This window comes from Petaurus breviceps, unplaced genomic scaffold (genome assembly GCF_028583685.1).
Source record: "Petaurus breviceps papuanus isolate PSGF00001 unplaced genomic scaffold, PetGlider_PUasm1.0 184, whole genome shotgun sequence".
Classification (NCBI taxonomy): domain Eukaryota; kingdom Metazoa; phylum Chordata; class Mammalia; order Diprotodontia; family Petauridae; genus Petaurus; species Petaurus breviceps.
In genome coordinates, this window is record NW_027185793.1 from 16040191 (window position 1) to 16054106 (window position 13916).

The 13916-nt window shown below is 38.0% G+C and overlaps 1 protein-coding gene across 1 annotated transcript in view; it reads left to right on the forward strand.

Annotated features, from left to right (window-relative positions):
* The window catches only part of PHAX (phosphorylated adaptor for RNA export), a 502400-nt gene extending 489599 nt beyond the window's left edge, over nt 1–12801 (forward strand). Inside the window, exons 5-6 of the mRNA XM_069088168.1 lie at nt 7159–7242; nt 12298–12801. Of these exons, the coding sequence (XP_068944269.1) occupies nt 7159–7242; nt 12298–12567 (354 nt within the window). The 3' untranslated portion in view covers nt 12568–12801. The remainder of the gene's footprint in view (nt 1–7158; nt 7243–12297) is intronic.
* The last annotated feature ends 1115 nt before the right edge of the window (nt 12802–13916 follow it).

Here is a 13916-nt window from a genome sequence, read left to right on the forward strand (position 1 = left end):
ATATATATATATATATATATATATTTCTATTCCCTTCAACTATTTTCATACTGAGAAAAGTTTCATCAGTTACAATTATCATTTTTCCATGTAGGAATTTTAATAGTTCAACTTTGATGAATTCCTTATGATTTCTTTTCCCTGTTTACCTTCTCATCCTTCTCTTGCTTCTTGTATCTGAATGTCAAATTTTCTCTTCAACTCTGGTTATTTCATCAAGAATGCTTGAAAGTCCTCCATTTCACTGAATGACCATATTTTCCCCTGAAACACGATACTCAGTTTTGCTGGGTAGGTGATTCTTGGTTTCAATCCCAGCTCCTTTGCCCTGTGGAATATCTTATTCCAAGCCCTTCGATAGCAAAATTATTCTTTTTTTTTATTTTTAAGCAATCGGGGTTAAGTAACTTGCTCAAGGTTACACGGCCAGTTATTTCTGTGTGTGGTGCTGAGTGTCTGAGCCCGGGATTCCATCTCCAGGTCTTCTCAACACTGGAGCCAGTGCTCTTACTCGCTGTGCTACCTGGCCGCCCCAGCAAAATGATTCTTAAAGAATCTCTCGATCTGTTTTTCAGGTCATTTGTTTTTGCTATGAAATACCTTGAATTTCCTTTTTTTTTTTTTTCAGTCTTTTGACTTTCTTTAAGCATTTCTTACAGTTCCATAGGCTTCTGTTTGATCCATTCTAATTTTCAAGGTTGGTTTATTTGTTTTTTCTTAGATAAGGTTTTGTACCTTCCAAATTTTTCTTCAGAGCTGTCATTTTTTCCCCGTTCTTTCCTTTAGTTCTCTTGTTTGTTTTTTTAATAATTTTTTAGCTTTTTGTTTATTTAAATTCCTTTATCTCTTCCAAGAGTTTTGGTTGGACTTGTACCCAAGTTGTATTTTTCTTTGAGGCTTTGCCTGTAAATATTTAGGTTTCCTTCTCTTTTGGGGGGTTTGTGTGTCGAGCATCCCTATCACCATAATACTCCTTTATAAAGGAAGGAAAGAAAGTTTAATTAACCGCCTACTCTGTGCCAAGCATTGCACTAAGGCTTTTACAAATATTATCTCATTTAATCTTCACTATTACCCTCTGCTGTTATCTCCATTTAAGATTGAGGAAACTGAGACAGGCAGGTTAAATGACTTTCCTAGAGTCCCATAGCTAGTAAGTGACTGAAGGCATATTTGAATTCAGGTCTTGTGACCTGGCTATGATGGTATTCTTTTTTTTTTCTTGGCTTATTCTCCTAGCCTACTTCTTTACTTTGGGCTGTGTTGCAGCTGGGCTCTACATGTTTCTAGTGGGAATATGTAGACTTAATTTTTGTCCTCTTGGACGAAAAAAAAAAGCTTCTGCGTTCTTGGGATATTGAATATTCTGTTATTCTAGAATTTTAAGGACAGGCAACCTGAAAATTTTGCCAAGTGTAATGTTACTGGGATAGCAGATCTTCCCAGCCCATTAATAGGCTTTACATGGAGCCCATTAAGGGAAGCTTGCTTAAGGGAGGCTTGCTTGTAGGAAGGCTTTCACACCTTTTGCTAATTTCTAATTAGGCACTGAGTTAAGAGGGCTCCTCAGATGCCTTCTGGCTTTCTGAGAAGTGTGTGTATATACTCTGAGTTGGTATTTTACTTTGGGAGCTCACTTATAAGAAGAATCTGTGATTCCCTGGTCGAGATTCTGAGTGGCCATATGTTCAGAGTTCCCTGACTACTCAGATGTAAAGGTTCTCTCGATCCAGTGATGTATGTAAAGTATATAGTTGATTCAGGCAGTCAGAGACCTGTTTTTTTGTCTTTATTTCTCTGCTTGTATTTTCTTTGTATTTTCTCTGAAGTTCAGGGTGCTGACTTTTTCCCTGAACTAGTGAATGTAATTTTATTTTATTTTTTTGGTTTTGGGAGGGCAATTGGGGTTAAGTGACTTGTCTAAGGTCACACGGTTAGCTTTTGTGTTAAGTATCTGAGGCTGGATTTGAACTTAGATCCTCCTGAGTGCTCTATTCACCTTGATACCTAGCTGCCCTTGTGAATGTAATTTTAAAAAGATTATTAACCCCTTAAACAGCTATCTTTCCTAGTAAAGCAGATCTAAGAACCTGTGCTAGCAGCCATCCTTGGTATGCCACTGTGGTTGCCACTAGAGTAAGCCAGACCAAGTTGGATCACTGTCTGTGAGCATGACCTCTACCTGAGTCTGAGCAACAGTCCATTGAGCAGTCCCTGTTTGGAAGTTCTGGTAGATAGCTGCAAGACTCAGTTGGGAAACTCTTCAGATTGAAAGCAATAGAACTCTTCAGTTCTCTTTTGGTCTGGGATACCTGTCCTGATTGTTCCACTGCAGGCTTCAAATTGGGCTGAAGGCTGGAACTGAGACTCTGCTCTGTTCCTGGTGTTGGGGTTACATAGGAACTGCATGTTTCTGAACTTGTTTCTCACTCAGTACATTACTCAGTACCAGAAACTACTCCTTACCCTAGAACATCACCTTTGGGCATGGATTCTCTCCTCACCCTGCCCTAGATCAGTGATCCAGAACTAGATATTAAATGAAAAAGCTATCAGCCAGTACTTCTTCCCACACCCTGTAGGAAGTTTTGATGCCCAGAGGTATACGTCTTCTTTCAATCTCTATTTCAAGAATGATCTACTTCTGGCTGAACTCTGTCCCAAGTTTCATTAAGACTTTTATCTCCCTAAGCCAGTCTGGGCTGAAAAAATGACTCAGTATGATTTTTTTCTTGGATTTCTGGATCAGTACTTAGTTTGGGGGTTTTAATGATTTCTTTTAATGTACTCATCTGATTTAGAAAAATCATTTTTAAAATTTTTCAAACTTTCACTTCATCTGTTCTAGGAATTTTAATTTAACTTGTACCCATGACATATTTTTCTTTGGGGTTTTGCTTGTAAGATGATTTGGAGTCATTTTCTTCTTTTGGGTTTATATCTTAAGCATCCCTATCACCATTATTGCTCTTTATAGTAGAAATCTTTTTTTGTTTGCTTATTCTTCCAACTTCCTGAAGACTGGCTCTGCACACTTTCTAGAGGGAATATCTGAACTGAATTTGTGTGCCCTTCCTTGGTTCATCCTGCTAAATGTCCAGCACTGTACTGTGCAAAGTCTCCAGCCTCACTTTTTCCTCCAGAGCCATCTGGATCCAGTGGCCAGATAAACCTCAGAACAACTGGTAATGGTCTCACATGCTGTAGAAGATCTTGGCCTTTTAAATCTAAGATCTTTAACAGGTCTCAGTTTAACTGAGGTAACACCCCATTCTGTGATTAAGGCTAAGTTAAAAAGTGAGACAAAGAATGATCTCTTTAACCTGGTCCAGGGAAAAAAAATCAAACTGGGAGGGGAAGACCCTCAGAGTTTCTGGCCAAAACAGAAACTGTCCCTATTTACATTCACCCTGAGTCTATCTGGGGCCCAAACAATGACCAAGAAGACTGGAAGTTTTTAATAGGGAAGTTAGAAAGAACTCTGTCGGAGCTGATGAGATCACCAGGTGAGATATTATAGAGGCAGCAGAAAGGACAAAGCCAGGACAGAGCCTTGAGAGAGTGCCCTGGTTAGTGAGCATGATATGGATGATGATCTAACAAGGGAGACTGAAGAGGAAGAGGACTGTCATACAGAGAGGAGGCAAACAGAAGACTGTAGTGTCCAAAACCTAGAAAGTGTCAAAGAGAAGAAGGTAATCAGCAGTGTCAGAGGTCAGGAAGAATGAGGATTGAGAAAAGGCCTTGGATTTGGCATTTAAGAGATCTCTGATAACTTTAGGGAGAGAGTTCTGGTGGAAGGATGAGGTCAGAAACTGCATTACAAGGGGTTAAGAGGAGAGTGAGAGGGAAACTGGAGGCAGCTATTGTTAGACAACCTTTTGAAGGAGTTTAGCCACAAAGGGCAGAAGAGAAATAGGATAATACTGTGAATGGTAAGGATCAAATGAGGATTTTTTGAGGATGAAGACTCAAGGAGCTCAAGACACATAGTACTCAAGAGGACAGTGCAGAGTTGAACTGGTTGACCAAGGGCTCAAAATAGAGAAATGAGTGTGGCTAGTGTAGGAATATGAAAGGACTACCTTGTCCCAGGGATGATCCAGGTGAGATTATGTATTTCATTATCTTCTACTTCTTTGAGCAGCACAGTAGGAACAAAGGAAATGGAAGGTGGGAGTAATCCAAGGCTGGGCTTTGGTAGGACAAGATCTTCGAATAGGATAAAGGGGCAAGGAACTCAAGAAAAGAAGGTAGAATTGACCTGACTCACCAAGGATCAAGATGGGGAAGGAGACAGGGTATAGTTAGTGGAGGATAGATGATCTAGGAAAGGTGGGGAGGCTAAGGAATTGGAGGTTGCTTTGCATACAAAGAACAGGGTTTAGAGTTGCAAGGCAAAGAGCCAGATGGAATGGCAAGACTTTGTGATCAGATAAGGGAATTTCCGAATCAATGGTCTTAACATCTTTTTATGTTCCTGAGGTGGAATAAAGGTCATTGGAAAAGAACATATTAAGTAATAGGGAGGTAAGGATATTTGATGAAGTAACAGTACATATATTGAAACCTTTTACTAGTGAAGTGCCCACCAGAAATTACACACCAAAGCCTCCTAAACCTGCCAGAAGGGGCCCCTACCAGGGTCTCTGGAAACCACCTGATAGGCCATAATAGTGAGGGAACTTTTCATATGTGTTGCTAGTAACATAGCCCAGATACAAGTCTGTTCTTTTTTTTTTTTTTTAGTTAATTTGTCTGTTTCCTTTTAGTTTACACGATTCATTTCCACAATTCCTTGAGTTTCACATTTTGGCCCCCTCTCCCCCATGGCGGCATATAGTCAAGTATAGGATCTGTAAATACTTTCACATTATACATTAGTCGGGTTATAAAGACGGATTGTATCAGATGGAATGAAAAATGGTAAAGAGGATATAAAACCAAACAAGAAAAGGAAAAAGATCAGGTATTTTGCTTCCATCTGGATATAAACTCAGTCTTTCTAGTTCTTTCTCTGGATGCACACATTTCTCTCCATCAGGAGTCTTTTGGGATTGACTTATATCACTGCATTGCTGAGAAGAGTCCAGTCTATCAGAGTTGGTCATCACACATACGTTGTGTCTGTAATTGTGTACAAATTTCTCCTGGTTCTACTCTTCTCACTCAGCATCAGTTTGTTTAAGCCTCTCCAGGTAAATATGAAGACCGTCTGTTCCTCGTTTCTTATAGCACAATAGTATTTCATAATATGCATATACCACAACTTGTTCAGCCATTCCCCAATTGATGGGCACCCGCTTAATTTCCAATTCTTTTTTTTATTTTAAATTTTTTTTTAAAGCAATTGGGGTTAAGTAACTTGCTTAAGGTTATTTCTGGGTGTGGTGCTAAGTATCTGAGCCTGGATTCCATCCCACCAGGTCATCCCGACACTGGGGCTGGTGCTCTTACTCGCTGTGCTACCTGGCCGCCCCTTAATTTCCAATTCTACAAGTCTGTTCTTGTTAGGTAACCAAGACTTTACTAAAAATGGCACCCCCTTGGAACACACACACCTTGGAACCACATTTTGTTGTTGGCAACATATTACACTATAAAAATGCATCTTTCAGGAGACTCGATGCTGTCTTCCCTACTGGGGAGGCAGTCACCAGCTGGTTAATAAACACTCCTATCAAATTATAATTGGCTTTGCTGTCCTGTTTCTCGGTTGTCCACTTCAGTATCAGGGCAGGAGTTGGGAAAGAGAGGAAGATTGAGCTAGGCACTGAACCCACTGAGGAAGGAAGCAGAGTGTAATGAAAGTCAGTAAACAATGGGGTATGAATAAAAGTACAAGCAGTGCCTGAAAGAGTGTTCAGGGAGACATCAGGAGCGTGCCAGAAGATACTAGCCTCCTAGCTTCCCTGGCTTCCTTCAAGTTTCAGCTAAAGTGTCATCTTCTGAAAGAAACTTTTTCCCGGCTTCTTTAATCTTGGTGTCTTTTCTCTAAGACTCCCCCAACTTTATATCTATATTTGTCCATCTATAGATATCTAGATATAGAACTATAGATCTGTGTGTGTGTGGTTTATATATAGCTGTTTGTTTGTTGTCTCCCCCATTAGATTTTGAATTCTTTGTGAGCAAGGATGTAGCAGCAAGCATCCCAGTAACCCAGGGCAGCTGCCAACACAGGTTCTTAGATCTGCTTCTCTAAAGGAAAGCAACTCAAAATGGGTTAACAATCTTGCTTTAATCAATCAAACATATATCTTTTACCTATTTCAGGGGGAAAAGGTCAGCACCCTGAACTTCAGAGTATATACAGAGGTTACAAGCAGAAGTTAAAAGACAGAAACATTTCAGCAGACAGGCTTCCAAATTGTCCAACCATTACATACATCCATACCTAATCACAGTTACCAGAGAGGGAAGCATCAACATCTGGGTTTTCAAGGGGGGGCGGGCTCTCAATGGGTTGCCCAGAGTCTCATCTGGCCAAATCATTCAACACTTTTCAAAGTGAGCCCCAAAACAAAGTCATTATGTAGCCTTCTTCTGGGTCAGAGAATGTAACAACCCTCTTGACCCATTGCCCAATCACCAAGCACCAAGGTGTGGGCAGTCCTGAAAACCAAGCCTCCCACCACAGGCTCCAGGGGCACTTGGCCTAGGGGCAGGGAAGGTCTTAAACATTTATGTTCCTATAACAGCCTTTTACCTTGCTTTGTATCCCCAAGCTCTTTGCCTTGTTCCTGACACCAAGTGGGTGCTTAATACTAACTCAAATTGAGAAACAAAATTAACAGCAAAGAAATAATGAGGGAGTAATTGAGTACTAAACTGTAGAGAATCCTGTCAACAAGAGGGGAAGGGAATAAGCATTCATATTTCACCTGTAACAGGCACTGTGATAAGAACTTAACAAATATTATCTCATTTGATCTTCACAACAACCCTGTGTGATAGGTGATCTTGTTATTCCCATTTTACAGCTATGAAAAAAAGAGGATAAATGGCTAGGGTCACACACCCCAGAAAATATCTGAGATCAGATCTGAACTCAGTGCTTCCTGACTTCAAGCCCCCTGTTGTATCGACTGAATCACCTAACTGCCTTAAAATACAATATAATACAATACATTATACTTCTCATGTTCCTTTTTGTAGAATGGTAGCAGAAGAAGAACACCAGGTGGAGTTTATCTGAATCTTCTGAAAAATACACCAAGCATCACTGAGGGACAAATTAAGGTAAAAATTATAATCCTTTGTGTGAATTTCAAGTCGTTGTTTGCTTTACCTTTCCTATCCAAATTTAATTCCCACTATTCCCTCATATCTGCTCTCTCCGGCCTCTATTCCAGTTTTTCCTCTCCACTCTGGAAAACCTAGCAATCCTCTAAGGCATAGCTTCCATCTGACCCTACCTACTAAAGTCTTCTTCAGTATTTTATCTTATGCTGAACTCTCCTTAATTACCTTACAATGCCAGGTGTGGAGAACCTGTGGCCTCAAGGCCACATGTAACCCTTTAGGTCCTCCAGCCTGACCCTTTGACTGAATCTAAACTTCACAGAATAAATTCCCTCGAAAATAAAAAGATTTGTTCTGTGAAAGTTTGGATTCAGTCAGAAGGCCACACTTGAGGATTTAGAGGATCACTTGTGACCTTGAGGCCACAGGTTCCTCATTCATGCCTTATACCTTTGTAGTTTAGCAATGAATGGTTTCTTTGTTGTTTCTTCAGTTAGTTTTGTTTTTGCAATTTTATCCTTGATGTTAGGTAATCATATCCCTTTTTTCATATACTTCCAAAGCGGACGTGGTGCTGTACACATATTAGGCAAATATTTGTTGAAAGGACAATTTATGGCTTTTTTAGACCAGGCAGGATGGCATAGTAGAAAAAAACCTTCATTGGAACCAAAAGACCTGGATTCTAATCCTAGCTTTAACACTTCCTAACTCTGTCATTTTGGCCGGTTTAGTTAGACCTCATCTGAGAAATGGAAATCATATTTGTTACAGAGTTGTTATAATAATGGTAATAGTTTGCATCTATGTTATGCCTTAAGATTTCCTCTTCGTGTCTATCCTCATCTGTAATAGCCTCTGTAAAATAGGTTTTTATCACCATTTTAGAATAGAGGTCCAGAGCCCACTATCGTATAGCAAATATATGAAGACAGTGTTTGAGCTTAGATCCTGGCTCTGTGTATTCTTTGGATCATACTACTTCTCTATTATACAGAACAAATGAAACTGTACCATATGCATAAAATTCAGTTCTTCCAACCATTTCTACTAGTCATATTTTTACTGAATACTAGCGAATCATAAAATAAAATTTTGTTAAATGATTGTGGTATTGGAAAATTTGTGCTCCCTGTTGATAGAAATTGGAATTTGAACCAGGCTATAAGATAAAGCTTTGCTGTGGTGAATTAGCAATTTAAAAGAAGCCTTGAATTCCAAAAAGCTTTAGACTCTCTTCCGGCCTTATCTTTGTCCCTCCATCTGAGTGGTTATGTGGGTGGCTTGAGATTTTAGGTGGGCTTTGTTTAGTAAATTGGAATGTTTGAAGTGAATTGAGACTATTTGAAAATTAAGAGTTCAGCCCTCTCAAATCCATGCTGACCTCCAGATTTCTACCCCATCCCCTTTTAACTTACATATTTTCAGGCACATTATCAGCACTTCAAAATTGTAAAGACCAAACAGGGAAAAGAAATCATAAGGAACTTATCAGAGTTGAATTATTTACATTCCTACATGGAAAAACGATAATTGTAACTTATGAAACTTTTCTCAGTATGAGAATAGTTGAAAGGAATAGAAATATATATATGTGTGTGTGTGTGTGTGTGTGTGTGTATAGATATATACATACATATATATGTCTATATAGGAGGGTATATGGGTGTATGAATATATATGTGAGTGTGTATATATATGTGTGTACAGGACCAATTTAATAGGAAGGGATGATACTTAAAAGGTGAAATTAAGAGGTGAGAGAGGAATATGATGAGAGGAGATGGGGAGAGACAGAATGAGGTAAATTATCTCATATAGAAGAGGCAAGGGAAAATGGTTACAAGGGAGGGGAAGAACAGGAAGGTAAAAGGGAATGGGTTAACCTTATTCTCATTGAATTTGACTTGAGGAGGGAATGAAATACACACTAAATAGGGTATCTCACCCTTCAGGAGAGTAGGGGGGAAGGGGATGAGAAGGGGGGATGATGGAAGGGAGGGCAGGCTGTGGGGGAGAGAAGTTGGAAGCACCCACTTTTGAAAAGGGACAGGATCAAAGTAGAGAATAGAACAAGTGGGAGGTAGGATAGGAGGGAGGGAAATATAATCGGTCTTTTACAATATATCCACCATGGAAATGTTTTGCATTAGCTACACATGTACAACCTATACTGAACTGCTTATCTTCCCAGTAAGGGTGGGTGACAAGGGAGGAAGGCAATGAATCTGGAACTCAAAGTTTTAAAATCAAATGTTTAAAATATATATATACTATTATTAATATTATTTTACAGGTAACTGGGAAATAAGATATACAGGCACTGGAGCATAGAAACCCATCTTGCCCTACTGGAAAGTCAGGGGTATGGGGGGAAGATATGGGAGAGAACAGATTGGAGGAGGGGATATCCAGTGGGACTGCTGCTTTGGGGTGGTGGGTAGGGGAAAAATGGGGAGAAAATTTGCAACTCAAAATCTTGTGGAAATGAATGATGTAAACTAGAAGTTAATAAAGCATTTGTTAAAGTAAAAAAAAAAATTGAAAAGACCTCAGAGGTCATCTAATCCAACCTTTCTTTGGCTGAACGGTAATCTCCCTGAAGTTGGCTTTGCTTGAAAGACCTTCGCTGAACCTACTAGTTCCTTAGGGAGTCCCATTTCAGATAGCTCTAGATGGAAGTTTTTCTTAGCTTGAAACAAAATTTATCTCCTTGCGTCTTTTTACACATAGCTCCTAATCTCTTCTAGACTAAACATCCCCACTTCTTATAGCCAAGCCAGTCTTTACATAACATGGTCCCAACACCATCCTTATCACTCTCCTCTGAATACTTCATGTTCTTCCTAAAATGTGATATCCAGAACTATAGATACTATTCCAGATATAGTCTGACCAGGCTAGGATACAGTGGAACTGTTACTTCCTTAATTGTAAAAAACTGTGTCTTCCTTAATGGAACATTAGCTTTGTTTAACTGTCATGTCACATTGTTGCCTTTGAACGTGAAGTCCACTGAATCCGCTGATCTTTTATACAAACTGTTGTCTAGTTGTGCCTCCCCCATTTTATACTGTTTATTTCTTTAAAGTCTTTTTTTTGGACAGCATTGATGCAAGGCTCTGGAGGAGAAAACTCCTACTAATGCAGCTGTTCTGCAATTTTATAATCTCAAGAAGTTGAGTGCAGCACTATGTTAGGTGACTTACTTAGAGACACACAGCCATCATTGTCCTTTTTTAAAACCCACACACAGAACTTACTACTTTTAAGTTTTAGCTTTTAAATTTGGCCTGTAATTTTAGTGTGAGATCTTTTCAAATCCTTAATTTGTTGTCCTGTCATGTTAGTTATTTCTTTTCACCTTCATATAATTTCCAGATTTGAGGAGTATGCTGTCTATGCCTCCATCCAAGTCATTAACAAAAGTGTTTAAAAGGATGGTCTCTGGTTTATTTCATTAAAAACCTGACTCCGAGTTTCTATTTTTAATGACTACTCTTTGGATCTGATCATTCACCTGGTTCTAAATGCACCAAAATATTTTATTACCTTGAGTAAATATCTCCATCTTGTCCACAAGGATATCATGAGAGACTTTGTTAAATACTTTGATGAAATCTAGGCATGTTAAGTCTAAGCATCTTCCCTGATCTACCTGTCCAGTAATCCTGTCAAAAAAGGAAAATAGGTAAGTGTGACATAGCTTGTTCTTGATGAAACCATTTGGCTCTTAGTGATTATCTGTTTCTTCTCTTTTTAAATGTTCATACCATACCTTAAATATAATACTTTTTTTTTTTTTTTAGCAATCAGGGTTAAGTAACTTGCTCAAGGTTACACGGCCAGTTATTTCTGGGTGTGGTGCTGAGTGTCTGAGCCCAGGATTCGATCTCCAGGTCGTCCCAACACTGGAGCCGGTGCTCTTACTCGCTGAGCCACCTGGCCGCCCCCTAAGCAATTGGGGTTAAGTAACTTGCTCAAGGTTACACGGCCAGGTGTTTCTGGGTGGGTGCTAAGTGTCTGAGCCCGGGATTTGATCTCCAAGTCTATCTCAACACTGGAGCCGGTGCTCTTACTCACTGTGCTACCTGGCCGCCCCAATATAATACATTTTTAAAATTTGTTGGGAGTCTAAGTCATATTCACCAATTATGAAGACTCCATCTTCCATATTTTTGCACATCTTAAAATCTTAAAGTATATCTTCCATTCTTCGTGTCTTTTCAAATGATCACTCACAGTGGCTCTCACTCATCGAGTCCTTCCAGTACTCTAGGATAGTTCTGGGCCTAGTGACTAAAAATAATTGAGGGCAGCTAGGTGCTCTCTAACTTCCTCATTTACTATGGATTTCAACTCCTAGATAATCTTTCTAGTTCCAAAAATAGTCTCTTTGAAAAGGGGAGGGGAGGGGAAGGGAAAAAAGATAAGAGTAATGATGCTTTCAGTTGTCCTGTCTTCATTCATCTTACCATTACTTATAACATGACTAAAAAGTTTTTAATAGATGTTTTTGTTGTTTCTTGTAATTTTTAGCATTTATTACCACCTTGAATTCATTCTGTTAGTTTTTAATGTTTTTGTAATTACTTTAGGTAATGATTTTTTTTTTACAATGAATTGTCTCAATGGAACAACTAATTTCTTGATGAAACCATTTGGCTCTTATTTCCTTATTTATACAGCTATAGTCTCATAATTTTTCACAGCAATGAAATATTTCCCTATAATAAGTATATCATCAAGATCATTGCCACAAATTTCATTCAAAGTGTAATTGAAAAGAAGTCTCAGAATGGCAGTATTGTGTGACTTATATTTTGGAATTTCTAAATAATCAAACCTATAGGTTGCCCTTAGACTTTGCTTTTTGTTGATTGATAATGTTTGAGAGGCCTTTCTCCTTCTTAATTAATTAATTAAGTTAATTAGTTAACTCTTAATTAGTTGTCTTTAACATTTTAATCAATGGCACTTCCCCCTTTATTTTTCTAGTTAGAAATCTCTTGCTACCAGAGAAATAATAAATTTCATGTGTCTTTTTTAAAGGAAATTTTCCATGTTGAAAACCAAAAGGAATATGAAAATAAAAAAGCTGCTAAGAAAAGGAGAATACAAGTCTTGGGGAAAAAGATGAAGCAGGCTATCAAAGGTCTTAATCTTCAAGAATATGATGATGCTTCTCGAGAAACTTTTGCAAGTGATACGAATGAGGCACTGGCTTCTCTGGAGGACTCCCAGGAAGGGCATGGAGAAAGAAAGTTAGATGCCGAAGAAACCTTTGAGATTGATCATTCTCTTGATTTGGAGGTCTTTTAATAACATCTTGAATATCTAGGGGAATAAATTTTCCAAAAAAACATTGAAGTTAACCTTTTTTTTACACTTTGACTACTTCATTTGTTTGCCTTTGCACATGTTACCTGATAAAAAGCGTTTGTTTCAATTTTGAAGAACACTATGTGGAAGATGAACCTAATAGAAATGGCATCTGTTGTTTTTAAGAAACCTGTCTTGTCTGGCTAAATAAAAATTTTCCATGTGTTGAAGTCATATTTCCTCTATCAGTCTATTGCATGTGATAAACTATAGACAAAAATATTGATAAGTTAAGCATAACTGACAACAGAGTATCTTTTTTGAATTTTCTTTTAAAAACTCAGTAAGCTATTTTTAGTACTTCTTTAAACATTCCAACTGTAGTTTAGTTCTTTTGATTTCCTGAGATCCCTTAGCAACTTAAAGAAGCTAGAAACTCTTGAATTAAAAACCAACCTGATGGGGTAAAAAGTAAAATCAACTTTTCAGTAAAGTTTTGGTTTATATTGTTACTTCATTACTCCTTTATTCTAGTAAACAGGGTCAAATAGTAAGGTGGATGCATACCATCAGAAAATTTTAAAATCTGAATTTCAGCTTAGGCTTAATCAACTTTAATAAAGTATCAGATATCATTTCTTTATGAAGGTTCAAAATAAAGCCCTTGAAACAGTGAAGAGAACAAAGTTGTGATTTTTATTTGAAAGTCACTTTTAAGAGTATAAAAACTACAAAAATGCATGAGAAAATGATATGCAACTCTTTTACAAAGAATTTCTTGAAATACTTCAGTGTTTTAAAGTTGGAGCTAAATGGGAAGAGGAGAGATTCTCATAGATTCCTTTTGATTTGTAAAGTCTGCAAAAATAAAATTTGATTCCTGGTAATTCTTTCTGAACTTGAAATGGCTTTGTCCATTTTTTTTTTTTATTTTTATAAATTCAACTGTCATCCGCAAACATAAATGTCTCTTCATATGAAGAGACTTTTCTTTTTGGGTGATATCACTGTCATTACCCATGTCACCTGGTAAAACCCTAGATCCCCACTCTGATTTGTAACAAATCAGTATAGCTAAACAAGAGGAATCCACACATTGACTCTGAAAACTTGTTTCATTCTGCATTTCTAGTCCATCACCTGTCTGCCAAGAGGGGAAACAAGATGCCTTTTCAGTCTTCTAGAGTCATGACTGGTGTATTAAAGAGTCTGGGTTATTTCCCTTTACAATATTGTATAAATTTTTCCTCTGGTTCTGCTTATTTCAGTCTATTTGATTATACAAATCCTCTCAGGTTTTTCCATATTACTCCCTTTTGTCATTCCTTAGCCTTGCAAAAATATTCCAT